Raw genomic sequence first — 27,453 nt, 5'->3', positions numbered from 1 at the left:
TAATCACATACATTAACCTTTGCTGTGAAAGTATTTCAAAAATTTCAGTTAAAATGAATTTTGGCAGATGTGTCTTGTTCCCCTGTTCTCTACCACTGAAAGTGATCTGCAGTCCATTGCAATACATTTTGCATGGGAGGTAGACTGTCTGAACGCCTAGTTGTGTGACTTGACGAGACTGCCTGCTAGCGCTAGCACAATAGGCTGTGCTAGCTTGGACCTCCAGGTTCGCTGCTAAATGCTTTGTGTTGAGGTGATATTTCAGGCTTGAAGCACTCCAATGGTACGAAAATACCTTACTAATGTAAAAGTTCCACTCACGGGGCCAAACAGCCTTGTCTCGTCTGCCTCCATCATAAGACAAAGCCACTGTGGCCTTTAGTGACACACTGAGTCAAAGGGCACCACAGAACGCGATTAATCACCATTTATTTTGTTAACGTTTTTTTTTCTGTGATGAATTCATCTAAATTAAGGGCAACCCTACTTTAAACTAATAATGAGTTTTTTAGGTGGCTAAAATATATTTTGCTGCTGCCCCCCGTCCACAGCAGTACATTGCTTAGCTTTGGCGATGGTACTGTCTGCTTCTCTAAACTGGGTGCGTGCAGACTGACATCTACTGCACTGACTATGGATAAGTACCTCATACAACCCCACTTCAAAAGACCTAAACTACTCCTTTAAACTAACAGTATTACGGGTGTAGGAAGTGAAGCAGCAGGAGAGATGAGTGATAAACAGCCAAGCGTCAAGTCTCAACAGGAAATATTGATTCTGCCACATACAAATCCAAATATAAACACAAGGAGAAAAATTAATATACACAGCCTGTGTTTGGCACCATTCTGAGTTAACTTTCATTATTCAGTTCTCATAGGGATAACTGCAGGCACATACAAAAGCACAGGCAGACAATGAGTTTGCCAAATACAAAGTTTTTATTTCTGTACACAAAGAGTAGAAAGCAGCCAGTAACCCACTTGTTATTACAGTAAAAAGCCTTTCTTCAGAAAACTTTTTATACAGATTAAAAACTCCAGAGAAAAGACAGCAAGAAGTGTTTGAGTGCCGGACAATAACATCAAATCAAAACCATTAAACGATAAACATCTGAGTGATTAATGAGGTATATTAATGGTGATTAAAAAAAAAAAAAAAAGAAAACTCAGTTCACCAGTAAGGTATGAGTGTGTGTGTATATACTGTACGTGTTAGTGTAATCAACACCTTGTTTGAGGTTAGGTGATTCATTGCCCTGTTATGTGAGAGGTGACATACAAGCTTAGATGCATGATAGTAAACATGGAGGTCTGTGACACAGAGGCAGGGGCGTGATGATCGTCAGCGTGTTGGCTGGCTACATGCAGTAACAGAAGTCTGGAGAGAGATAGCAGCAGTGTCCTCTCTGGGGTGACGCTCGTCTCTAGTGGAGAGCCGCTTTCTTCAATCACACAACCTCAGTCACGCCACAGGGAGCAGGGTATGTTTCGGCATGTGTGTAGGGAATACAGGGAGTCACTACCAGTGCAGAGATGTGTACATGGATCAGATGCTCTCCTGCAGCTGAATGACCATCAGAGTTAATTTAGACACTGGTGTCAAACAGCAGCAGAGCGACACGAGGGGACAAACTGTATATGGTCATATACTGTGTCGTGTAAGGAAGCCCTGAGAGGCAAACTGCCTGTCACCATTGGTCGCATTTATTTAAGACAAAATGGAGGAAGCAGACTGAAATAAATACACTAGGTGGGTCCATTACATTACTACGGAAGCCCCGAGAGGCAAGAAAGACTTTTTTTTCCTGCTCATCATTTTTCTAAAACAGGTGGAAAATATTTTAATTTCCAGAATCCATTTCCAAGTTTTTTTTCATCCTTTAAAACAGGTGAAAAATACATATATATTTTTTTTTTTTTCATTCGTGAAAACAGGTGAAAAATATTATTTTTACACAATCAATTTTTCAGTTTTTTTTTCATCACTGAAAACAGGTGTTTTTTCTAATCTTTAAAAAAAAATATTGGTAAAACATCCCACCAATAAGGAGTGAGGTGTCACTGTTACCATGACTAACGTTATAGAACTAATAAACTTAGCTGTAGGGCTGCAACGATTAGTCGACTAATCGACTATTAAAATAATCGGTGACTATTTTAGTAGTCGACTAATCGGTCTGAGTCATTTTTCACAGAAAAGTACTAAGTGCCCCAAAATACTCTTATTGCAGCTTCTTCCGTTCAAATATTTGCAGCTTTACACACTCTCCCATGATGGTGAACTAAAACCCTTTGACGTGAGTACAAAACAAGACATTAGATGAAATAATTTTAGGGTTTGGGAGCGACAGACCGACATTTTTCAACATTTTAACACATTTTTCGATAAAATGATTAGTTGACTAATCGAAGAAATAATCGACAGATTAGTTGACAATGAAAATAATTGTTAGTTGCAGCCCTAGTTAGCTGTTGGTTCGATGTTTTTCACTCGCTAGCTAGCGGGCTACCACTACCGTCAGTAGGCCTATATGTTGCATTCACGAATCAGAGATAACATGCTTAATATAAATCACCAAACACCCCGAATAAATATACCTGATGCCTTTTTCTGACACCCACCCTGGCGATGTATAAGAGTCCTCCTTGGTTGAAAGTTGCACAGAGAGCAGACCCGTGATGTGGCGAGGTCCGGGCAGAAGGCTAATGGCAGATTAGCACTGATTAAAATACATTTCTGGCCAAAAGAGAGACATGACAATAATGTTATATAACTTGCTAACACACAATGACTTGTGTTTAGAGTGCATAGAGAAATTAAATTCACCCTGAAGGAACATGAATGCTTGTAATCGCATTTCGAACATAGGATAGTTGTGCACGTTTGTGGCCGAAATTAGCATTACAACAAACACCTGTTTACACAGATGGGGGAAACAGTAAAATCATCACCTGCCTCTCAGGGCCTCCGTACTCGTGTAACCACCCACTGTATTTATTCCAATCTGCCCTCTATAGTGTCTTAAAATAAACACAGCTTATGATGACAGGCAGCCCTATAGGGAGTTACTCCTCTCCTCTTTTCGCACGCTGTCACTGTTACATCATTTTATGTATGGAGATAAAAGTGCGATCATCAATGCGTAATGAGATGTGTGAATACCAATAAATTAATGTCTATGAATAAACATTACTTGTCATGGCTTATTCTTTTCTTTTTTTTTTCACCCACAAGCCGAGCTGCTGCTCTTTGTTCTGACTTGTGAGCGCTTCACCAGAGCAAATCTTTAAGTGATGCACATGTGGAGATGGATCCAACAGATGATAATGACTGTCTTCAGCAGCTAAACAGCAACAGGCTTCAGGGGAGGAGGAAGTGGAGAAGACTAAAAAGGGGCGCTCTCTCTTGCTTCCCTTAAGGCTATTAGCATTTGTATTATGAACGGTACATCACCTTTCCAACTTGCAAACCTGTGGAACTGCATCCTTGGGGACAGTTCCCTAGCAACAGTATCAAAACTAACAGGCAGCGAGTGCTGAGGAGGACGATGTCAAAATGTGAGCGCTGTGTGCCTGGAGGGGGAGCCCGTAATGAATGCAGCACACGGGTTTCAAACTTGTGTGTGAGGTCAGAGTGCCGTTTTAAGGTTTAGGATGAATTCCTAACTGGGTATATCTGCGTTTTCTGTGAGAATGAGGCGTTATGATTTGCCGAGAAACACAAAGAGCCACAGCTTACTTTTTTCAGGCATCCTCTTGTCCTGCTTCTGGAGATTTCGCTGTGGCAGGCACATCAAAGTGGATCTCTCCCACCAGCCCTCGAGCAATAAATGGATTGGGGTTTTTTTCCAACCTTTCCTCTCTTGTTTGTCAGATCTGTAGTCCCTCCAAGCACCCCCAGCATCACGGGTTCACCCATAAAAGCCCTATTTAACTGGTTGCAACGTATGGTTGTTCATGCTCTGCGATCCACGCTTCACCATTCTTCCTGTTTGCCCACATTCATTGCATGAACACACACTCCTCCTGATGTACAAAAACACACTCCTCCTGATGCAACCTCCTTCCCTGAATGTAAAAATAATGAAAAAAAGAGCCTATAAAGACTAACTCTTGTTATATATGGATTCAGTTTGGTTTTAAGGCATTCATTGACTGTGCTATGTTTAGAACAGAACGCTCCCAACGACCCTGATACGATGAGGGCAAAGCCATTTTAACCACTCGTCTTCTTTGTAAATCTAAAAGCAATTAAGTACGCATTAGTGCGGGAAAATGAGGCATGTAGAATCAATAGCTACTGTTCTTTTCACATCTACATGGCGAAGAGGGATTATTAGGGATGATGTCAGTGTAGGACCACGTTATAGTGGTGTTGCCCCCCTGTAGTGTCAATTGGCCTAGCAAAGAGAAAGAGGGAGAGAGCTTCAGCCTCGCAGCACTATCGCCTGGAGCTGCTTCCTTCTCTTTCTCCGCACACAGCAGGAGAACGCTAAGATCCCAGAGCAGGCGCCTGCATGCTGATATTTATCGGCAGACATTTCCTCAACAAAACCCAATTTCAGCCACAATACAAATTGGCTCAAAACTGAGAGCGCTTCTAAATCCGGCGAGCCAAAGAGATGAAATGGATCTCCATTTTTATGTCTGTATTTTTAGTGATGCAGCATGGCACATGTTATTGATCATGCAGGGAGCCTTTTGTGCACAATGAAGGAAGGGTGCATTGTAAATAGAGAGCCTGGATGTAGCAGCGTACATGTGTGTGTGTGTGTGTGTGTGTGTGTGTGTGTGTGTGTGTGTGTGTGTGTGTGTGTGTGTGTGTGTACGGTGAGTGCGCGTGGTTCTGTACGAGCGTAAAGGGCTCACTTAGGAGAGGCGAGCAATGAGAGCGACAAGCAGTTTGAGAGGATTAGAGGAACACAGTGTGTGCATACAGAGGCGCTGTGCTAGCGGGCACTTTGGCTGTCTTAAATAAATCATGGATTTAACTGATGATGTGTCATTCTCACAAAGTAAATAAGCTCGTTGTGGGTGCTGTCAACCCCCTGACAATGTGCGCCACGCAGCCACATGAAATGCAGTCAGCCCAGCCCTGATCTAGTTTACTCTCGCAAGCTTTAGCGCACCACCTCCCTGCAAAAAACACAAACAAAAATAACAACCATGATAACACATCCAAGGAGAAAATAAAACACTGAAGATACAGGCATTCTGACAAAACAAGGGGATATTCTTCATATTCCTTTTTGCATTTTTTAAAGTTCTCCTCACGGAAGGTCCAATTTGTGCTGTGGACATATAAAGCTTCACACCTCCGGACGACTACACAGATACTGGTAAGCACAGTGTCTTGGCTGGGCGTGTTCCTGTTACTTTAGTCTCTCCCTAACCTGCTGCTAACGTTAGTTTCCTTTGGCTCGTTAACATAGCGTCAGGCTGCGCCGCTGAAGTTACGAGGCGCAGCCCGGCCAAACGGACATCAGCGTGAGCCTTCGGCAGTTTGCATGAAAAAGGCTTTTAGTGCACAGATTCCAGTCGAGGGTTAGCTCTGGGTATCATAGCTGCTGCAGTGGTCACAGGGGCCTGGTGTACTGTGGCCTGACCTCAGCCGTGTGGAGCCCCTCCCTCTGCCATCAGGCGTCCTTTCAGGCTTTCACTCTGCTCCTCCAGGCCCACATGGGGTTAGATGTGTGAGGTGGTGCCTGAAATTAGGAAATAGAAGAAGAAGGGAAAAAAGGAAAAAGCTTTTACAAGTTTAGAGAAGCATGCACAAGGCTGAGAAAATGTTCTTGGTTATAACCGAGGAGGCTATAATTATGATAATCCCTTTCTTTGTTCAAGTTACAGGCTTTGGACTGCCCAGCAAATTGCGTTTTAAATGCGACGGGACAGTTTGCAAAGTGTGCGACAGTGACGCTCCCTTTTTCTCTCCGTGCCGCCGTCTCTCTTTATCTTACTCCTCCTCCCTGCCATTTAATCACACCGTCCCTCCCCCCGACTATCGACCCACAGCAGTACATATTTGCTCTCCTCTCCATCTCTCCCTCTCCCCTGGGTGATGGAGGAGCAAAGAGACTGTCTCCGAAGCGTGGGCTGCTGCTGTCCGTGCAGCTGTAGCAGAACTCACCCGGTTCTGAAGGGAAGACGTTTCTCAGCTGCTCGATGACTTCCTGGAGCTGCAGCACCGTATCCTGTTCGTGCTCCATATCATCCCCTAACACACACACACACACACACACACACACACACACACAGAAGGTTACACTTCTCTGAATGGTTAGGTGGGGGATGGGAGGGGAGGATGCATGGTTTCACATTCAACGTGCGTGCATGTGTCAAGCCCACATCTAAAGCATGGCTGCACGTCGCTGACCTGCTGCTTCAGTGTCAGTGGTCTCTCTGCTGGCCGGCTCCCCGTGGTGACCCCCTCCAGACACAGGAGAAGACAGGGTTGACGGCTCTGATCCGTTGGCCTCTGAGTCATCTTTGGGCTGTTTTTAGGGAAGACTGATTATCATTCAAATCAAATAATTACTCACATCCATCATGTTTCATGCCGCGGAGACATTTAGCCTTTCACATAGTAATGAATGTGATAGTTAATGGCACTTAGCCAGCAGCCCTCGATCTCTGAGCAGAACTATTATTTTTAAAAAAAGGCAATTTTCCCTGACAGCCGTTACACGAAACCATCAGGTTACTATGATTTGTGCTTTGATCGACAGATAAAAAGGTGGTGAATTGCAGTGCACACAGCAGCGCTACAGTCAGTGGGTGGGGGGGGGAGGTCTCAAATCACAATCAAAGATGCATAATGTAACTGGAGGATATTCCCCAAATATCACATATATATATATATGCACCATCTTTTGTATTGTTTTCAGCAACACTGTAGCAATACTCAGGAGGTGAGTAAGTTCAGTAGTTGCAGTGAGGCTGGGGTGTCTGCAGAGATTGGGAGGAATTCATACTTTTCACAGACTACAAAGGCAGATTTCACTGATTTTTATTTTTCGAGAAAATGAAACTGTGATATTGTTCCTGGGAGAAAAAGAAGTGCATTTTTTTTACCCAGGAGTGTGTACATCCTCCTCCGCCTCCTTCTCTTCTCTCCTTACTCTCAATTTCCAAGTCTTTAACCTGAAGAAGAAGCATCCTGTCCCTCCTAAGTGTTTTTCTCTCTTGTCACTCACTCCCTCTGCTGTCTCTTTATTCAGTGACCTGCATGCACAATTTACATTTGTACTCCCACGACGGACAATTTACACTTTAATATACTAACCCAGTAATTGTGTGTGTCAGCACCCACTCTCCTACCCATCTCCTTTCCTTCACTCTGCAGTAAATCCTTTTATATTACGCTTCAAGTGTCTTAAGGCTTATCCTTTCTTAACTCTACCTATACTGTGCGTTTTGTACTCCTCCTTTTGGTGTTTCCACCTTATGATAGTACATCTTTAAAGTTCAGAATTTACATTTTTGCACAGTTGTCATTTTGCACATTTATTTCTTTGCCTTTCAGACTGCATGTAAAGCACCGTGCTACCTGATGCTCTGTGATGCATACAAATGTTGAAACCCACTGTCTGTGTCTGCCTGTGCCCTTTATTCAAGCTGTAGCTGCACTTCAGATGCATGTTAGAAACACAGCTGATGCATTTAAGTAGAACCCCTCAGCAGAGCAGACACTGTTGACGATTGACACATTAGTGACTGAAGGGATCAAACTTTTGACCTTCAGTGTTTATCAAGCATTGACTTCCACAGCTGAGGGTCCTGGATAGCAAAGGCCTGATTACCCTTAATGAGAAGTTAAGGTTTTGGAACCATTGGTAGGGCCCTGCCAGAAGATCTCAAGCAGCGATCATGCTCAGAGGGAGTTAGCAGATCACAGAACCTTAAAATCAATGCTAAACCTCACAGGTAAGCACTGAAGGGCAGAAAGGATTTGAGTGATAGTTGCTTCTCTGAGACCGTGTTAAAAGTCTGGCAGCAGAGTCTTGTGTAAGTTGGATTTATACAATTTTAAAAAAGACAACAGTGCTAATGCAGCTGGTGCTGAGGCCAGGTAATCACAACTGTCCCTGATTTGGAGGCATTCAACTGCAGGACACTTTTGGAATTCCAATTCTTAATTTCAGCAAGACTGGACGGGCTCATGAGTGGTACAAGGCTTTCTTCTGGACATACAGTTGTGTATCATCTGCATAGAATTACAAAATGAATACCATATCTGCACATGAGGACCCTGCAAAAGAGAAGGTATTAACTCAAGTTTGTTGGAGGAAGCACTCAGATGCTCTGGAGGAAATGTTTCACAAACTATCAGCTGCTCAGATAAAGCAGCCACTAAGGAAGATGGAATACTAGGGACCTAACCGATTTTCAGTTACTGTACTGTACTGTTTAATCCATCAAAGTAAATGCACAATGTGAAAGGCTTTCTTTTACGGTTACTATCCTTCTTTTCATAGATTAATTACTCTAAATTCTGCATTTCTTCTTTTATGTCCCATACACAGTAAAGTGCGGGGGATGAGTAAAAGAAAAAATAAAGAAGTAAGTACAGGAGTATTACCAGCAAAATATACCTAGTATAGCATCAGAAGTACTCAGTATACAGAATAGGTGCTTCTACACCAGGGGTCAGCAACTGTTACTACCAGAAGAGCCATTTTGGGTCCAAAAATAAATTAATTAAATCTGTCTGGAGCTGCAAAATATATATATTCCCCAAATTTTAGAGAAAAGGCACCAGGTTGCAGACATAGATATGACTCACATTTTTGTTTACTAAATGTTAAAACATGTTTACATGTTGTAGACGTATATGTTCCACATTTTTACATTTGGATAATGTGAGAATCACATAAGGCCTACAACAATGATAAATGAAAATGTTCAAAAATAACCGTAATTCACTCCCATGTAGCGTAACTTTTGGTCAAAGCCACAGGGAGCCATTGGAGGGGCTAAAGGGCCAAATGTGGCTCTGGAGCCGCATGTTGCCTACCCCTGTTTTAGCTGCAGTGATGGAAAATAAGACACCACTGCACTTATTTAATGGCTCATTTCACTTTAAAAAACTGCCAGACTACTAAGTTGACAGGTCAAAAGTAATATGCACCTGCAAGTATTTTTTATATATTGTAAATAATTTCCTGTCACCGAACTGCGATATAGACACTATTTTGCATTTTGTTTTCCTGATTTGTTTTTTGGGGATCTGCAGTAAAACCCAGAGCTGACGGTAAAGTTATATTTTCTTTTGGTTGTTAAAAACTGGCCTGGGACTGGACTGTGAAAAGTTGTCGGGAAAACAAAAAACAGACTCAGTGGACTGAACTCTTGAGATCGTGGGCTGATTTTTCCCATGCACACACACACACACACACACACACTCTCTCACTCTCACTCTCACTCTCACTCTCTCACTCACACACTCACACACACACACACACACACACACACACCATAATTGCTTTGTTTGTTTACTGATTGAATACACCTTTTGAACCGCACTGAGCTGTGCTCTATTTGTTTGTGCCGTGCTGGTTTTTGGTGTGTGCTTTATTGTTTTGTGGCCTATGGTTCGACAGAGTTATTTTCTCTCTGTTTTATAATTATCTGTCAGACGTGATTCTGACTGGCGCCCCACTTTTTAAAAAAGAATCAAACCTTGAATGACTTTGATGCCCAAACAATGATGAGAGTTGCTTTACCTTGTTAATATGGACTTTAAAACTGTTTTGAATTACAAAATAATGGAATTTAAAATATGCAATAATTCAGTGATTAATCACAGTTAAATGATTAATTGTTTGACAGGCCTGATTATTATTATATATCATTAATTGCTAATGTTGGTGCATTCATATGAGCAGCATATTACAGCTGTAGCTGGTCAAGTTGAAGCTAATTTGAACTACTTTATATGATGCAAAGTTTCGATCTACAGCAAATTAGGGTAATGCTTTGACTGATGTGTCCATACAGTCCTAATTATTTCCGTAGTTTCCGGAGTTAGCGTAACCTTGAGTCTGTTGGTCAGTGCACTATAGGTCAGGTAAACATGAAAAAAAAATTAAATTGGTTTACAGACAAGCTCACAATTCAACCGTATATGGAGAAAAAAACCTATCGAATAATAAATGAATGACAAATAAATATTTACTTGGGTTTAAATGAGCAGCTCAAAATCAGTAATTAACTGAACACAAACAACCGAACTTCTCTCGGCGTGGTACCTGTAGCAGTAGCTCCCTGAGCCTGCGAAGCTGGGACTCCAGCTGTTTGTTGTGGTCCTCCAGTATCTGCATACGGGTCTCCAGGCGCGTCTTGTGTTGCCGCAGGACTCGTGCCTCGGCCAGGAGCTCCTCATCCTGCTGCCCTCCCTCTGTGGGTGAACCCGGACCGCCCTCTCCGGCCTCGGTCAGCATGGGCACCGACGCTGCCTCCTCGTGCTTCCACTTGAGCCTCCTGTACTCGCTCTGCAGCACCCTGAGGACCCACAGTGGAGGACAGACAGAGAGAAAACAGTCAGACCCACATGCTGGTGCAGCATACAAAACACATAAACACAGGTGAAGGTATTTATCTAGCTTCCACTTGACACCAACAGAGATGCACCTACACATAATAAGTGATGTGTGTTATGTAATTAGTCAGTGCAGCAAGGTGCTAAAGTATTGTTGATATCGCACCACATGGAATGCAGTCATCTTCACTTTGAACATAAGCTGCAAGAAATCACTGTCTTCTATCTACACGTGTGACACCAAGGGCGTCAACTGACTGCTGTGCTGTGAAGCATTACTAAATGAGTTTTAATTGGGTTGGGTTCTGGAAAATCATATATGCCTGGGGAAGGTGGAAAATGTTAATGTGACTAAGTGCAAAAGAAAACAGATTAAGTGAATAAATGACGATGTACAGTCATGACGTATGGTCATTGCATAAGCCAGTGCATATTGTCTCTGGCTGGGCTGTTACCAGAACTCTTCCAAGAGCACATAAGTCAGGTTTCCATCCAAATGTGGCACAACTTTTAGCTGGATTTTCAGAAAATCTGCGCAAAAAAGCAGATTTATTTGCTTTTTTACCCACTACTGTTGCGCCACTATTAGCGGTTGATTCATCAAGATAGGCCGCAGGTAAGTGTCATGGGCTGAATCCAAATGTCCACCCTCTGGACTTGCTGACTGGGCCTTCACTGACTTCAGTTGTACGTAGTGTGACGTATTTACCGTCATCACGTAAAGTCTGCAAGGGAAGAGACTGCAAACGGCTGATAGACAGGCCTCAAGACTGCTTTACTCGTTGCCGTGGAAATGATCAAGTTGATGAACAGTGCCTGCTCATCTGTCCCTGCAGAAAACAAGATATTAATCCTATGTATAGCCTTTTGACTAAACAAAAATGTAGGCTATTAATACATCGCTATATAACAGTGTACACGCATTCAAAAACAAAAGTTTGTAAATAATAACTATAACTCAGTAAATTGGGTATTTACTGACATTAAAAGACCTTCTTTTGTTGTTTTTCAGTTATTTTTTGGCCTGTTACACTGCACAGCCTGATAATATGCAGGGCAGGAATAATAAAATGCACTTTCATTCTCTCTCCAGCCTGTACTTAAAAATATATTTCTGTATCATGATGCGGTTGAATATTATTTCTGGCCCACACAATTCAAGTAGCATTTTAATAGGCCTAACTATTAATAACTATTTTTAACACATTCATTTTTTTCGGCAGTTGAAAGTCTGTATTGCAATTAATTGTGGGTTACATTTGGATTCAGCCCAAATGTCCGGACTTCACCACACTTGCAGATTTGCGGACTTTGCAGGCGCATTCCACTTTCTGCAGACTACCAGAGAGTCAGCTTGGGATGCAGGCTTCAGCAGACTTCACTGATTAAATTTGCCCACAATTATTGCTGTAGAGTGGAATCAAAATGCATTGTATTCTGGCAGCCAACTCAATGAGTTGCCCAGTGTAATGCCAAATATAAAGGCTAAAAAAGCGGCCCAAAAACAACTACAAAAGATCTTCTGATGTAACTAATAGGCCTACACAATCAATTTAGTCATAGCTCTGTCCATATTTACAAACATCTCTGTATGTGAATGTCTGCGGTCTATATGTTAGACAGAGATTTATTTTGTTCACCCACAAAACAACCCTATACATTTATATCTTGTTATTTACAACGACAGATGAGAAGACAGTATACGACAGCAGTAACAATGATTGTAATCGACGCTCAAACTTTTCCATGACAACAAGCAGAATAGTAATTGAGGGCTGTCTATCAGCGGCTTGAGGTCTCTGCCCTTTACAACTATATATCATACCACTGCAGAATTAGAGGGCGCAATGAGATGATATAATTGACAAAGTGCCAGTCACACCTCAAACGAAGGAAAACAATGGCTGTATAATAATGAAGAGCACACTGGACGATGGAAATAGAGTTTTTAACATTTGATATTACAGCTATGTGCTCTTGGAAGAGTTCTGGTAACAGCCCTGTGTGCATAAGCCAAGTGGAAAACTCTGTGGCTGAAAAATGAAGCCAACATGGAAGTGCAGTTCCTCTATTGGCCACATGAGGCTGGCTACAGAAGTCAGTTAATCCTCATCGACCCCCATGTTAAAATGCCAAACTTTACAGTAGAAATAAACATGTTTACAGCCTGGTACAAAAACAGTTTTCGTCTCTATAGCTGATCAAAACATTTGAAGCAACCAGGGTGATTTTTTTTTTTTTTTTAATTTTCATAACTCACAGTTTACATTTTATTAAGCCTTAAAGTTACACATATTTAATTAACACATACTTAAGAACATGGCCACTTTAAGTGACAGGCAGAGAGGCATCAAGACAGTCTTTGACTCAGATCCACCCCTCACTCCTCCACAGCTCCACCCTCTCATCCAAATACAGTCACTTCTGGTTCCATTAAAACCAAGATACCGACAGATGAAATTCCAAACTCAAGGTTTTTAATATGAAAGTCCACAAACCAATTATTGACGTCACAGTGGCTTCGTCCATGATTTGAAACAGTCTATGGCATCAGTGTGTTAAAAGCCTCCAGAGATAACAAAGAGAGCTTCCACTGGCCTGTGCAATGACTGTATGTCATCATTTATTTGCTGACCCTATTTGCGGTATTTCAAGATTTTTAAAAATTTCTGCTTGAGTTTTTTATGTGCCAGTTGAAAACACACATAAAACACACCAAATGGCATAACTTCCTCATTATTTGTATTTTTATAGACTCAACTGGTAGCCTATATGTGCAACACCGGTAATAAGAATAATTGCAGAGATGTTTTTCTTCTTTTATTTTTTCCCCCTTTTCTTATGACCCTGTTAAAACCTAATTTTCTTGCTCTTGTTCTCTCGGTGTCTGTCCTCCCAAACTCTTAATTCTGTTTATTTTCCATGTTTTACTTGGATTTTATTTCCGAAATAAGTCTTGCTTTTCTTTTGGGGTAAAACTGAAACTGGTGGAGTCGACCTTTCTTCCGATTACTGATTATGGTGATGTGTTATATATGAATGCCTCCGCTCACTGCCTCCACGTGCTGGATAATGTGTATCATGGCGCTCTAAAGTAAATTGGCCATCTTTATATGCACGCTGGCTCGGCCATTGGTATGTCTTGATTTACAAGGCCATTCTTGAGATGATTCCATCTTATTTATCATCTCTTTTTTTCCTGAATAATAGAGCCCACAGTCTCCGTTCTCAGGACTTTTTATATTTTACTGTTCCTAAGGTCAGAACAGAATTGGGGAAGAAGGCTTTTAGGTTTTCTGCTCCAACTTCATGGAACAATTTGCAGTCAGAGCTCAAACTCCAAAGCCTGGTATCTCTGAATGTATTTAAGTCCATGATGAATCCCATTGTATCCAGGCTTTATGAGTGCAAATGTTTTATTTGATCTCAACCTGATTATGTAAATTCAATTGTTGTTATTTGTATCTCTTATGTCTATGTTTAATGTGACAATGTGTTGAAACTGTATGTGCTGCCATTCTTGTCCAGGTCTCTCTTGTAAAAGAGATCTTTGATCTCAATGGGACAAACCTGGTTAAATAAAGGTTAAATAAATAAAAATAAAAATGTATATCAGGCATTTATGTTGCTGTGCCAGTGTTTGTGTTGAATTGTTAACTTTGGATTTGTTACTTATTTTGTTTTTTGTCAGTGTGATGGCACTAAAAATATTTCTTTAATTGTGTCTGAATAATCCTATAAGGGGTGGGCCAAGTTGAAACGGCCAGACAGGAAAATAGACCATGCATTCATGCATTCATTCATCGTAGAAAAGTACTGAACTGGTAACATCAGGAAAATCCATTAAGTATCAAGCTGATGTAACAGTGTTAGAGAGATACTATGCAGGATTTTCCTAAAAAAAAACGTGGTGGTGGCATGTCTATAGAGACTCTGCCCTCTACCTGCATTTTCTTATTTTCTGTGCTCAGGATGTTAATGGGCGTGTACTCCCACAGCGCTCATGTGAAGCCAGAGCTTCATAAAAGGGTAGTGATCAGTTGCCAGACTGTAAAATATCAGGCATCCAAGAGACACAGAGCAGAGAAAACACAAATACAGTGAGGTGAAACACCAAAGGAGAGTCATTTGTTTTACTTGTACTTACACTAGTGAGCATGTTTCCAAACAGTAACCGACAATCCTGCATAGTATACCTTTAAAAGTATTTTTGCGAGCTATTAAAAAAGACCCAAAGCTTCCAGGACCCCAAAAAGAAGAACAGGGTTATAGGTGCTGGTGTCAAAGGTGTTTGGTATTGATGTACGAGCCTCATGAGAGCCACAGCAGAGGATATAAACCAAGCTCCAGCAGCCTATCGTCATAAATAAAGACAACAGAGCGCACTGCAGAGTTATAACTGAACTGGGTCAAGGTTTCAGACACCCAAAGGGCACAAGTGTATGTGCGGATGTCACTGTGTGTGGAAAGGTCACAACCGAATTGAAGACAAGAGAAAATTATTCATATGAATCATTCGCATAAAGGTTGCCTCTGGTAACCAATTAAGTGGATAGGAGAAATGAATTTGCTTCATTTATGGGAAATGCCTGAGCCTCTCAGCAACTAGGACACAATAAATTCAAATTCAAGCATTAACATCCAAACGAACATGTCTCAGAGATGTTTTACACTTGTATCACACCAGTCGGCCCATAAATGACTCCTCCTGTCTCTTCTGCAGGACACCAACAAACTGTTATTATTAAGTGTTTCCATGTTATTGCCACATCATTTTGCTTTGTCAGGAATGCATGTAGAAAATACTGCTTGTTTTTTTAAGGCTGTTCAACAGGATTTAGTGTGTTTACTCTCTGCAGAAGGTTTACAAATGGCAGGACACATACCAAAACAGTGCAATGCCTCCAGATGAACACACTCATATTTGTGTTTTTATGCTTCTGGGGAGCCTCACTGATGAAAATCACTCCGTGATTCAAACTTTTACATCTCTGCTTCATGCTTTAGCCCCAAACGTAAAGAGACAGTTCATGCCCAAATCAAAAGTACACATTTTTCCTCTTACCTGTAGTGCTATTTATTAATCTAGATTGTTTTGATGTGAAATGCTGAGTGTTGGAGATATCATCTGTAGAGATGTCTGCCTTCTCTCAAATATAATGGAACTAGATGGCACTCGACTTGTGGTGTTCAAAGCACCAAAAAAATACATTTGAAAAACTCAATAGCAATGTCTCCTTGCAGAAATCATGACCTGGTTGTTAAGATAATCCACAGACCTTGTTGTGAGCAATTTCAGGAACAACTGACCCTTCACTAAATCCTGCCCCGGACGCAGACCTGCCAATCATAACGTAGCATTGGGCCGGCTCAGACCAGGGTCCAGCAACAACGCAGCTGTGCTCCACTGACGCTAATGTAGTCGTTTCAGATTTCCTTCATTTTCATGCTGGTTTTGTGGATTTGGAGCTAAATGTTGTGCCTGGGGCACGTCGTGTATTAATGATACTCGTTACCTGGAGAAGCTGGAAAAAGATAAACGTTTTAAATCAAACCCTGAAAAGTGTAGGGTTAGCTAGCTAGCTACTGAAGATACAGCCTACTGAATGTATACACATGCTGCTTTTGCTTTTTAATGATTATAACAGTGAAACAAAGACCGACCCTGCTGTACAGGAACCAGTGAAGGGAAGCAGGGAAACTTTGCTGATATTCAACCAGCTGTGTGTCATCGTAGTGTGCGCAGATGACCGCTGTTTGACTTCCCCTGGAGATCCCTTCCCCTCTGGTGGCAGAGGTCCAGGCAGCAGCACGGGGTGAAGCCAAACACTGTTCATCTGCACACACTGTGATGCCACACAGCTGGTTCAATATCAGCAAAGTTTCCCTTTATATTCATTGTCTTGTGTGGCGATCAGCAGTGATGTGGTGGTTCACTTTTACACTGATCTGTAGCCTATAGTTCGGCTTTAGCTTCTAACTATCTTTGTCTTTTTAACCTGTTGTTGCTGCTGGGTCAGTTTGACATCCTGGATATATCCTTCAAACACAGACTGTAGAGCCCTCTGTCTGCTTCTCTCTGCAATCACTGTTTCATTTTTCAAAAATGTGATAATATTTCTTCAGGGAGTGCAGTTAGTTACCGTGTGGGCTCCATGCTTACTCTGACAGCTTGTCGGACCATCACCATCACCATCACAAAGGGGCGGGGCTTAGTGAAAGGTCAATTTTTAAATATTAATGGTGTCCTCCTCAGCTGAGCCGTTAGCTAGCTCAGTGTGATGCACGCCTCCTTCTGCACAGTGATAGAGTTGGTGGGTGTAGTTTAGTAGAAAGAAAACAGTTCCTACATGAAACTGCTCACAACAAGGTCTGTGGATTATATTGGGTGACCAGGTCATGATTTCTGTAGAGGCATTGCTGTTGAGTTTTCAAATGTATCTTTCTGGTGCTTTGAGCACCACAAGCTGAGTGCCATCTAGTTCCAATATACTGAGAGAGGGCAGACATCTCTACAGCCAGTACCTTCAACACTTGGCAACTCACAACAAAACAACTTAGACTGATAAATAGCACTACAGGTAACAGGGAAAATATGTACTCTGGATCTGTCCCTTAATTAAAATCTCATTCTAATCTACAACCAAATTCAACACAGTTGTCACTGCTTCCAAAAATAGTTTTATGGATGTGACTGAGTCAGTGCACTCTGTTGACTTACAATGTGCAATCAGTCTACTTCAGAGAGATTTATTGTGTGTGAAAACAAACACACAGTACTCACTCCGCACTCACTGCACAATGTCCTAAAACACGTGTTCATTTTTTTCCTGGATACAGACCTGTTCTCATTCTCCAGGCGGGCCAGGGTGCATTGGAGCTGCTCCTTGTCCTGGTGCTCCAGGTGGGCAAGCAGCATGTGCTGTCCGCAGGGTGAGTCATGGTCCAAGGCTGGGCTGGAGTGACGCAGGAGGTACTGATCTTCATCCCTGAGTCCCCCACACAGGAGACAGCACACTGAGCCACCAGCAAACAGCCACCAGCAGCACAAAGCAGAGCCAAGGGCGGCATGGGAGAGCAGACAGGCCAAAGCAAGGCAAGGCAAGCAGCACGAGGAAAGATATTCCAGGACGAGACGCAATCAAACAAAACTGCACAGTCTGGGACGAGACACTATGATAAAGGCATTGAGCCAGGTTCACAGTCCAAAATATGAAATGTCCTGTAATAAACTTGGTTCTCCGCGACATTAAAAACCCACTCACAGTTATTAAAAATGGAAGGTGGATCTTAAGCTACATCACAATATACTGTCCAAATAATAAACGCTTTACTGAGGATGGAACAGGAAACTTAATGTGCAGATTTGTGATCGCAGACCTACGGCTGTAAAACAATAAATGCATCTGTGAATGTTTGGCAATTATTTTAATGGAATGACAGCTGTTTGTTAATTTATATGCTTTGATAATGCTTTGAGCTGCAAAGCAAAATACTTTAATGGGCCAAAGTTAAGAGCAGGTTATAGGCTTTGCACTGTCATGCTGAATAATACATCACAGAGGTATTTATAGGCCTGTTTCAATCAGTCTGGTTGTATAAATATTCCACAGATGGACACCTCTCACACCTCTCACACCTCTGTAAGATTTGCTATTTAGAAGGTCCTGCTTAACCTTTTGATGCATGGGTGGGTCAACAATGATCCAGGTTGTTTTTTGAAGACAAAATATCTCTGTATTTCATATCGTAGGTATTCCTGAAAAATGTGCTTTTGATTTTATCCCATTCCAAATTTTTATTGACCAATTTTTCATTACTTCCATAATGTGCGTCAAAAATGACTTTTGAATTTGAATTAATTTTTCCAATTTTATTACTCATATGACTTGCGCCCACATTATTTTACACAGACAATTTTACATTTTTTTTGTGATGTGAGTGTGTAAATTTCCTATATTTATATAAAAAAATGAAGGTTGTTTTACGGAACTGAATGTAATTTACATTTTGATTATAATTATATGAGAGTATCTGATATTATAATCAAATCAGCCAGTAACTGTGGTATCTTTTAAACTGAACTCACTTTCCCCATGTTTTTGGGTCAAAGTGATTAATGGGATGGACAATTTTTCGAACCAATTCATTATTGATCGAAAGGGCAGCAGCCAAACAGGCTGCATTGTAATCAGTTGGGACATTTATGCACTGTCACAATGTATATTCACTAAAAGTGTTTGTTTTTGCCACTGACAGGTTGATATTATGATTATAAGTGTTTGTTTTTCCCACTGTCAGGCTCAGATTGTAATTTTAAGTGTCTCACAACATTATGGAACTGATCCCTACAGAGGTAAACCTTATTGTTAAAGAGTAAGATCCATTTAGTTTGACCAGAAACTGCCCTGACATCGTCAAACCCACCAGACTCCATTTAAACAGTAATTTTATCATTGTAAAAAAAACTCCATTCAAAGTCCTCAGAAACAAAATTAAACTCCCTAGCTGTCTTGGTTTGTCTTTCTCTTCCTCAAACAATCACCAGTTCTGGTTTGACTTGAATAAACCCTTAATTCACACAGTTAGATGTGAAAATATGTTGACTCTATACACGCTAAAATTACTGTTTACTTAAACAGAGTCTGGTGGGTTTGGTAATGGTGATTTCTGGTTAAACAAAAGGGAACTTACCCATTGACAAAAAGGTGTATCTCTGTAGGGATCCTTTCCATTATGTTGTCAGACATCAAAATTATAATCTGAGCCTGTCAGTGGCAAAAACAAGCACATTTAGTAGACTTACATGCTCCAAGTGTTTACATCATAGCCCGTTAGGCGGCTCCAAGCTGCAGCGCTCTCGCTCAATACTGGACCAGTTTTCTAAAACTGTTGTTCCCATTAGTCACTTAGACACAAAAACATGGGAGGATTGGGTCCAGGCTGAACAATTTTAGAGTCACCCTTAAACCTAATTTATAGCTTTCTTACATCAGCCCACCAACAAAGCAGTGTCCCTATAATAGACTCCAAAAGTTTAAATAATGGTGTGAAATTTTTTTTTTTTTTTTGAGCAAAATTATGAACCTAACATATATTTGTTTTGAACAAAAATCTTTGATTGTAATATGGGTTATTTTAGTTCCACTTATGGAAGATTGAAGTTTCCATTGATTTAAGCGTTTAAGGTTTCGATTGTTTTCATGTCCATTACGCGGCAATGAGCAAAAAGTGAACTCAGACCAATACACTGAGGTGGAGGGTGAAGGCAGAACACACAGGCAGCATGATCCAGGACAGAAAACAGTATGATGCCAGCCAAACATCAGCTGGAGGCACAGATAGCACAGCAGCATGTTCAGAGCCATGCAGCAGGAAAAACAGAGAGGCACTGACAGACGGACGGACGGATTCGCAGAATAAGAACAACAAGATTCAAGGGCACAAGAGCGGAATACAGCACCGCTACACATAAGGAGTAGAAGTGAAGTGTCATGCATACAAACACACTCTCAGGCATTAAATTAGAGACTGACACAGAGGCAAATACTACGCATGCACTGATATACACATTTTTGTGACAACACTCCATCCAAGCAACACTCCACATTCATGCACATGGCAGCAGAGACACTGGGAGCAGGCTTGGGAGGATTTCAGTGGTAAAAAAACGCTGCACTGCTGAAAAGTAGTTTTATCTTTTATCTAAGCCTTTAACAAGCTTTTAATGTGGTGTCAATCACAACCCTCTCTCAGAGCACACACACACCAGTCACGTCTGAAAAGAAATAATGAGCACACTTCACAATACACAAACACACACCTGGAACCCTAAGAGACTGTGTAACACTTTGCACAGAGCTGCTGGGCATGCAACCTTGACTTTAAAGAGCGAAATAAAAAAAATAAAAAATAAAAAAAAGGAGAGCTATCTCAGAGGAGGAGGAAACGGCTGATAGCCCACACAGATGTCAACAAAATAAGACGTGGAGACACACAAATACAACCCTGTCCACCTGGCACTTCCCACAATGGGGACTCACCTTGTTGGCTGCCTCATTCACATCAAACATCCCTATTCCTCTCACTGCTGTAACCTCGCCACCGCCCTGCCACACAGCCAGCTCACTACAAACACACACACACACCTCTCTCTCTCCTCAGCGGGGTTTTGTGTATTTACCCACAGATGCGGACTTTAATCACAGCAGGCATGTGCATGATGAAGAGGGGGGACTGTGTGCACGCTGCTCGCTGTGGGTCATTTTCATTATGGCGCTTATTATTTATGTCATGTTACCCAATCTTTCCCTAATGGCCAAACATACATGCACAACCTGAGAACACAGACACAAATGATGTATAGAGAGGAAGGACTGTACACACAGAACACACGTTACCTCCATGAAAGGCTGTGGTTGTAACGAGGGGGGAGGTAGTGTGGGGGAGGTAGCATACTTACAGACTTTCATCAGGAGACAGGCTGTCCGTGAAGAAAGAACAATTCTGGCTCTCCATTTCTGCTAATCTATATATATAGATATACACACACACACACACACACACGTACACACACATCAAGGACACATATTACACATACACATATTTACACACACACACACACATATATACAAACAGACACACAAAGGAGAAAAACAGGAGAGTGGATGAGTCAGAGCAAATGCAGGAAAAAGCAACAGATTGATATTATCACACACACTGGGGAAATACGCTTCCTCAAACACGAGATAAAACAAACAATCAGCGCAGTTTAGCTTTTAAGTAGTGTGGATAAGAGCTGTGGCCTTTTAGTATTACGGACTGCGACTGAACAGCGAGCTGTCCGCAAACATCTGACTGACAGGACTGCAGAGAGGCAGAAATTGCACTTGCCACAGAGCTATAAAAGTGTCCATGAGGAGGGAGGATAAAATCCTGGTAAAATACTGTGCTCTGTCTATCAGCATGCAGGCAATAAAAAGGTAAAAATGTGCTGCGATCCAGCACCACAGACAGCAACCTGTGCGTGTGTGTGAGGAGGCAGCGAGTGAGCTGCTGTGTGGCTTTTCAGGACCAAGGACAGCGCTTCCACTTCTGCATTATGTCCTGCTGACTGTCAGTGGACGCCTGCTCTGTGCATGCTGCTCTGTAAGCTGTTTCACTGCTATAACAAATGATAAAAAAAAAATGCTGCAGTAGGGAAAGAAAGTGTTTTAAAAAAGACATGGTGCTTATGCTGTTTTGGTTTGACGGCATACATAACAATTACTGTGTAAAGATGATGTTTAAAATGAAAAAATGTGGCTCAGCATGTAGATCTGGGCTGTCCAATAATCACAGGCCTGGCGGTTTGATCTCTGGCTCCTCTTGTCCACATCTGACCTTGAGCAAGTCACTGAACCCCCAATTGCTCCCAGTGGATAGGCATGTGCCTTGCATGATGGCTTGCTGCCATCTGTGCGTGAGTGTGTGTGAGAGAGATGCAAATTGCGAAGCCCTCAGGATAAAAGCGCTGTATTAACGTAGTCTATTTACTAAAGAAAAAAATAAAGAAAAACAAGAGATATTGGATAGACACATTTAGACTGGCTGTGGCAGGAATGCAGCACATTACGCTGCATATTAAAGTGCATATTTTGGATGATTCATATTAAAAAGGATGTTAAGTAAACAAAAGTACTCACACACTCAAACTACTCCTGTGTTATTTATTCATTTATTTAGCACAGCCTCTTACACTCTCTTACAGGGTGCAGCTGCTTTTCTTCATGCATACTATGCAGTTATTTGTATTTTGCTTATTTTTGGGTGTGCAGCTGTAATTTGTGGTGCTTCATGGCTAATATACCAACACAGTAGGATCCAATCTGGGGGACTTGCCTTTCTTAATGCAGTAAAACACTGTTTATGACAGTTATTAGTAATGTTTTCTTTGTGTATGTGTGTCAGCCCAAATACCAGATGGCACTGTCCGTTTCTGCAAAGCAGGAATATGTTGCATTTGAATGTTTCATAGGTGTCATATCAACATTTCTAAAGTGACATAGTGTATGAGCTGACTTTGTCATCTTGAGGTGGAGGGGATGATGGACAGTGTGACATCAAGGTGAGATGCCTGCCAAACTGCCGACCACTGTTCAACACCAGCAAACAAAAACACTGGCTGTTTTTTAGCGAATCATCCCCACCTTTACAGCAGCTTTAAAAGCACAACATGGGGCTGTTTTTTGTACAGAGACATCACTACTTTTCCTGCCAGGATTGTGCCCCACAAACCGAATATTGTAAGCCAAAACATGAGCTTTACTCAAAGTGGTTTTTGTGCTTAGTCCACATGTTTTCCACAGCGTTGTTGAGACAAAGTTTCAGCGTATTGTATCCATTGTCTGCAGGAAAGTACAATGCCAACATTTTTTCTGGCAACTGGGTTAAGATTGTATAGAAGTGACAAGATCATCATTTACGACTACCACTATTTACAGTTTTTTACATAGTTGTTGCTATGTGTTTTTTTTTGTTTTTTGTTTTTTGCCTTTATTGACAGGACAGAAGGTGAAATGGGGAGACAGAGAGAGAGTGGGGACTGACATGCAGCAAAGGGCCACGAGCCAGGTTCGAACCCACGGCTGCTGCAGCGAGGCAATGCCTCTGTACATGGGGCACCGGCACTATCCACTACGCTACCAATGCCCCGTTGCTATGCATTTTGGCCTTTTGTCCACACCCTTTAATTGACTGCAAACTGCCCTTTTGTAAAATTCCTTCCATGTTTAAGATTTTCAGAAACCCTGTTTTTAGTGTTGCTGTGTAAATTCATTCATTCATTCATCTTCTAACCGCTTCATCCTCTTGAGGGTCGCGGGGGGGCTGGAGCCTATCCCAGCTGACATCGGGCGAGAGGCAGGGTACACCCTGGACAGGTCGCCAGACTATCGCAGGGCTGACACATAGAGACAAACAACCATTCACGCTCACATTCACACCTACGGACAATTTAGAGTTACCAATTAACCTAGTCCCCAATCTACATGTCTTTGGACTGTGGGAGGAAGCTGGAGTGCCCGGAGAGAACCCACGCTGACACGGGGAGAACATGCAAACTCCACACAGAAGGGCTCCCACGCCCGGGATCGAACCGGCAACCCTCTTGCTGTGAGGCGACAGTGCTAACCACCACACCACCGTGCTGCCCTGCTGTGTAAATGACAAGGAAAATTGAGTTTTGGTCACATGACATCAGATTGTGCGCCATTATGTCCTTTGTGAAGCGTCACAAATGAGGCAACATTTCTTACAATGGACTTGGTAACGGATGGTAAATGGACTTGCACTTGTATTACACCTTTCTAGTGTTCTGACTACACTAAACGCTTTGACGCTACATGTCATAGGCACCCATTCACACACACATTCATACCAAACAAGGTGCCACCTGCTACTCAATTAACGATTCACATGCACTCAGACATCAATGGCACAGCCATGAGGAGCAATTTCAGATTCTGTATTTTGCCCAAGTATACTTCAACATGCAGAGCAGAGGAGCCGGGGATTTCCAATAAGTGGACGACCCTCTCTACGTCCTAAGCCACAGCCCACAAATGGCAGACATAATCAAAATAGTGCTAGCTCTAAGAGGATTTTTTTTTTTACATGTTTACACATAAGCATACAGTTACTCTTCCACTATACTGAGGAACAGAGGCGCCAGAATGTGCTACAATGTGCCATTGCATTCAGGCAGTCTTCCGGTAATAGCTTTTTTCAGGCTTATGATTGTCCAACATCTTATTCTTTGCATGATTGGCGAACATGGCTTTAAATTATTTCGCCACCTGTTGGATTGGCATGCTCTTGACAGTGCTTTTTTAAAACAGCGCTTATGAGGACAATTTTTTTCAGAACAAAGGAGGGAAAATGTCGTGAAAAACGTGTTTTCAAAATTACCTGTGTACATGTGGACTCATCCATCATAGAAGCATGTATCCCTATCAGTAGCTGTACTTTGACACTAATCTTTCGCTTTCTCTTGACTGAAAAACCTTTGCTCTCCATCACTCTCACCTTTCCATCCTCCATCGCAAGGCCACACATTCTCTGAAATTATGAAAACATGATCTACAGAGGAGCCAGGTTGAGTGAGAGTCAGCACACCACAAAACAAACTCATCACAAACCATTTCACTTCACTGGATATCAAATGTTAATTACATGTAGCACTGTTTGACGATCAAAGGGTGAGTTTCTCCTTTATGTGAGTTTATTAACCATGGAGAGAACCAACCTGCTGACTCTTACGTACAAGAAGCCTTGTAGCTCCCCACATACATACAGACATGTCCTACATGAAAGCAGTCTTAAATCTACACTGCGGCACTCTCGGTGCACACAGACGCATACGGCACACTCCATGCTGCCTCATCTTTCTCAGAATGTCGTCAGCTGAGGGAGTGAGGGAGGGGGTAGTGATGTAGAGGCTGTCAGGGACATCCACATCACATCCTGCTCCTCTCCAGAGTCCGATGACACCGAGAGCACTGAGAATTTTAGGATTTATCCATGTCCTGTGTCAGGAGGCCCCGCCTGTGAACCAGAATGCTCGTAATTCAACCTGCGACATTGTTCGTCAGAAAAGGCTGAGTCTCAGTCAGGGACAACAGCAAATGAGAAAGTAAAGGGCAGAAAGTAATAGGAAATAGTAGTGTGGGTATGAGTGTGTGGGAGTCTTGTGCCTACATGTGTGTTTAGCCTCCTGCATGAATGTAAATGGATGTGAGAGGAAATGAGAAACGGGAGAGGGAGAGAGCGAGGGCAAGAGAGGAGAAATCCTAACAGAGTTCTAAGAGGGTTTTTATTATCTCCGTCTCATCCATCCTCTATAAGATGTCGAAGCAGCGCTGATGATGAAAGGAATGAACTCTACTCCTGCATCGATATGGGGGCAGGGGAGGGAGATACGGAGAGGGGGGGGAGAGAGAGGAGACAGAGGCTGTCTCAGTGTTTGACATGCCTGGAAATCTGACTCTCCTAACCCCAAACATCAAATACTTTATCTCCCTTGAGATGACTGAAGACTACATTATTGCCATGGATTAACACGAATACCCCTCACTGGCTGAAGGGCACTTTGACACACACACACACACACACACACACACACACACACACACACACACACACACACACCTGTGTAATATGTCATCCCAAGGGGAAGAATTCAAACACTGCCCTGCCAGTGATGACATCCAGTATTTTGATATCACCTTGACTTTCCATTGGTGTTCAAAGTGGAGCGGAGAGTTACGATTCATACAGGGAGAGAATTCAAATAAGAAATGAGAATTCCCCCCTTTATGTCCGATAATGACTGACAGGTAGAAGAAGAATGAGAGGGAGAATGAAGGACAGACAGGGAGACAGAAGGAAGGAAGTCTGCGCTGGTGATATGAAATTGCATCTTTCACTACACAGCAGCAGGAGGTAGTTGGGCTTGATGTGCCTAAGACTGTCTGGTCCCATGTGGCATGAGACTGTAGGACAATATTTATAGGCTAGAGACTAATAACTCAACTCCAAAACACACCAGAAACCAGAAAAGGGTGGAAAAAACACACATGCTACAGAAACATTGTTGAAAACCTGCAGTCTCAGACAGGTAGACCCTTCAGTTCCCCAGCTAAAGAGAATATGACAATATACACAGAAAACTGCAAGGAGACAGTGCGTCTAAATCTTTTGACACCAGCCGTCAGTCAATGTCGGGCCATTGTTGGAGCATCTGTCGCCCTAGTTCTTGTGGTGTGCCCTACACTGTCAGCACTAGTCGGCCCTTACAAGCCCTTGTCGACTGTTTTTCGGCCAATTCAGCATGCTGAATCAATGGCAGGGATGGTGGAGCCCATCGGTGAGATATCACTCTTACTGACACTCCAGCTCAGTGCACGAGAAGAGAAAGGGAAGTGAGGAAAGTAAAGTGAAGAGGGCGTGACACTGAAACAAACTTGTTGTATTAAGTAAGATTAATTTGTCATTGAGATCTTTTGCAGAAATGGTTTGTCGTGTATTATCATTTACTCTGAAGCTTTGGAACAGATGACCAGTAAGGGGCCCAGGGTCAAAAGCATGTATGGTCAGGGTCAAGAAGATATTTATGGCCCAGGGTCAAGGTTTGGTGAAGTCCAACTAGGGTGACTCTCTGTCGTCTGTTTGACTTTGTGTCACATTTCACAGAAACAGCGAGTCTATATAACGGGGGTAATTTGGGGCTGTTTTTCAGAGCAGTTCACATTGGCCTCGAACCTCTCCAAGCATCTTAGATGTCTGATAGATGCTGTACTTCTTGTAATAAACCTTTTCTTTATGCAAGCAAGACGGTGTCATCGGAGTCTCCTTCATCACCTTCACATCATCGCTATTTAATAAACAACAGGTTCATAACTGTTTGTGTTACTGTTCGGTAGTGCAGCAGTTCCCAAATGGTCCAGCCAGATTTCTCCCTAGTCATTAGTTTAAGATCCACACAGTTTGATATATTCAGAGTCATACCTGCATTCGTCCATGTCATCGAGCTAGTTTGCTGTCTCTGTCAAGTAGCTATGCATTAGTCGCTCACTGTACAGCAGGACACGGCACTTTAAAAGTAAAGCTCTGTGCTGGAAATGCACTGTACTTCAAACTAAAATGTTTTTTTTTTGTCCCTCACAACTTGACATGTTGCAGCAGAGTCACTTGCAGTCCATTCAGAATGATGCCGTAACCGACTTTTGGATCGTGACCCACCAATTTGGAACCACTGCGCAAGCGCATGACAAATATGATTTGTTCCTTCAACATTGGGTTTGTGTTGTTAATGTGCTAACTGGCTAACTAGCATCTTGATTCAGTCCTGTTGGTCCTCTGGTTTCCCTTTCT

At 42.2% G+C, this 27,453-nt stretch overlaps 1 protein-coding gene across 3 annotated transcripts in view; it reads right to left on the bottom strand.

Moving 5' to 3' along the window:
- Nucleotides 1-915: 915 nt before the first annotated feature.
- The window catches only part of drp2 (dystrophin related protein 2), a 201,141-nt gene continuing 174,603 nt past the window's right edge, over nucleotides 916-27,453 (bottom strand). For 2 of the 3 annotated variants that reach the window (XM_049586080.1, XM_049586078.1), the window contains exons 19-24: nucleotides 21,005-21,070; nucleotides 17,385-17,531; nucleotides 10,253-10,505; nucleotides 6,379-6,496; nucleotides 6,133-6,219; nucleotides 916-5,707 (exon numbers count right to left, since the gene is read on the bottom strand). In XM_049586080.1, the coding sequence (XP_049442037.1) occupies nucleotides 5,688-5,707; nucleotides 6,133-6,219; nucleotides 6,379-6,496; nucleotides 10,253-10,505; nucleotides 17,385-17,531; nucleotides 21,005-21,070 (691 nt within the window). In that variant the 3' untranslated portion in view covers nucleotides 916-5,687. The remainder of the gene's footprint in view (nucleotides 5,708-6,132; nucleotides 6,220-6,378; nucleotides 6,497-10,252; nucleotides 10,506-17,384; nucleotides 17,532-21,004; nucleotides 21,071-27,453) is intronic. The other variant, XM_049586079.1, reaches the window with a different exon arrangement.

Source organism: Epinephelus fuscoguttatus, linkage group LG9, assembly GCF_011397635.1.
Source record: "Epinephelus fuscoguttatus linkage group LG9, E.fuscoguttatus.final_Chr_v1".
Taxonomy (NCBI): Eukaryota; Metazoa; Chordata; class Actinopteri; order Perciformes; family Serranidae; genus Epinephelus; species Epinephelus fuscoguttatus.
The sequence above is the reverse complement of the archived record's forward strand: the minus strand, read 5'-3'. Positions and strand labels throughout refer to the sequence as shown.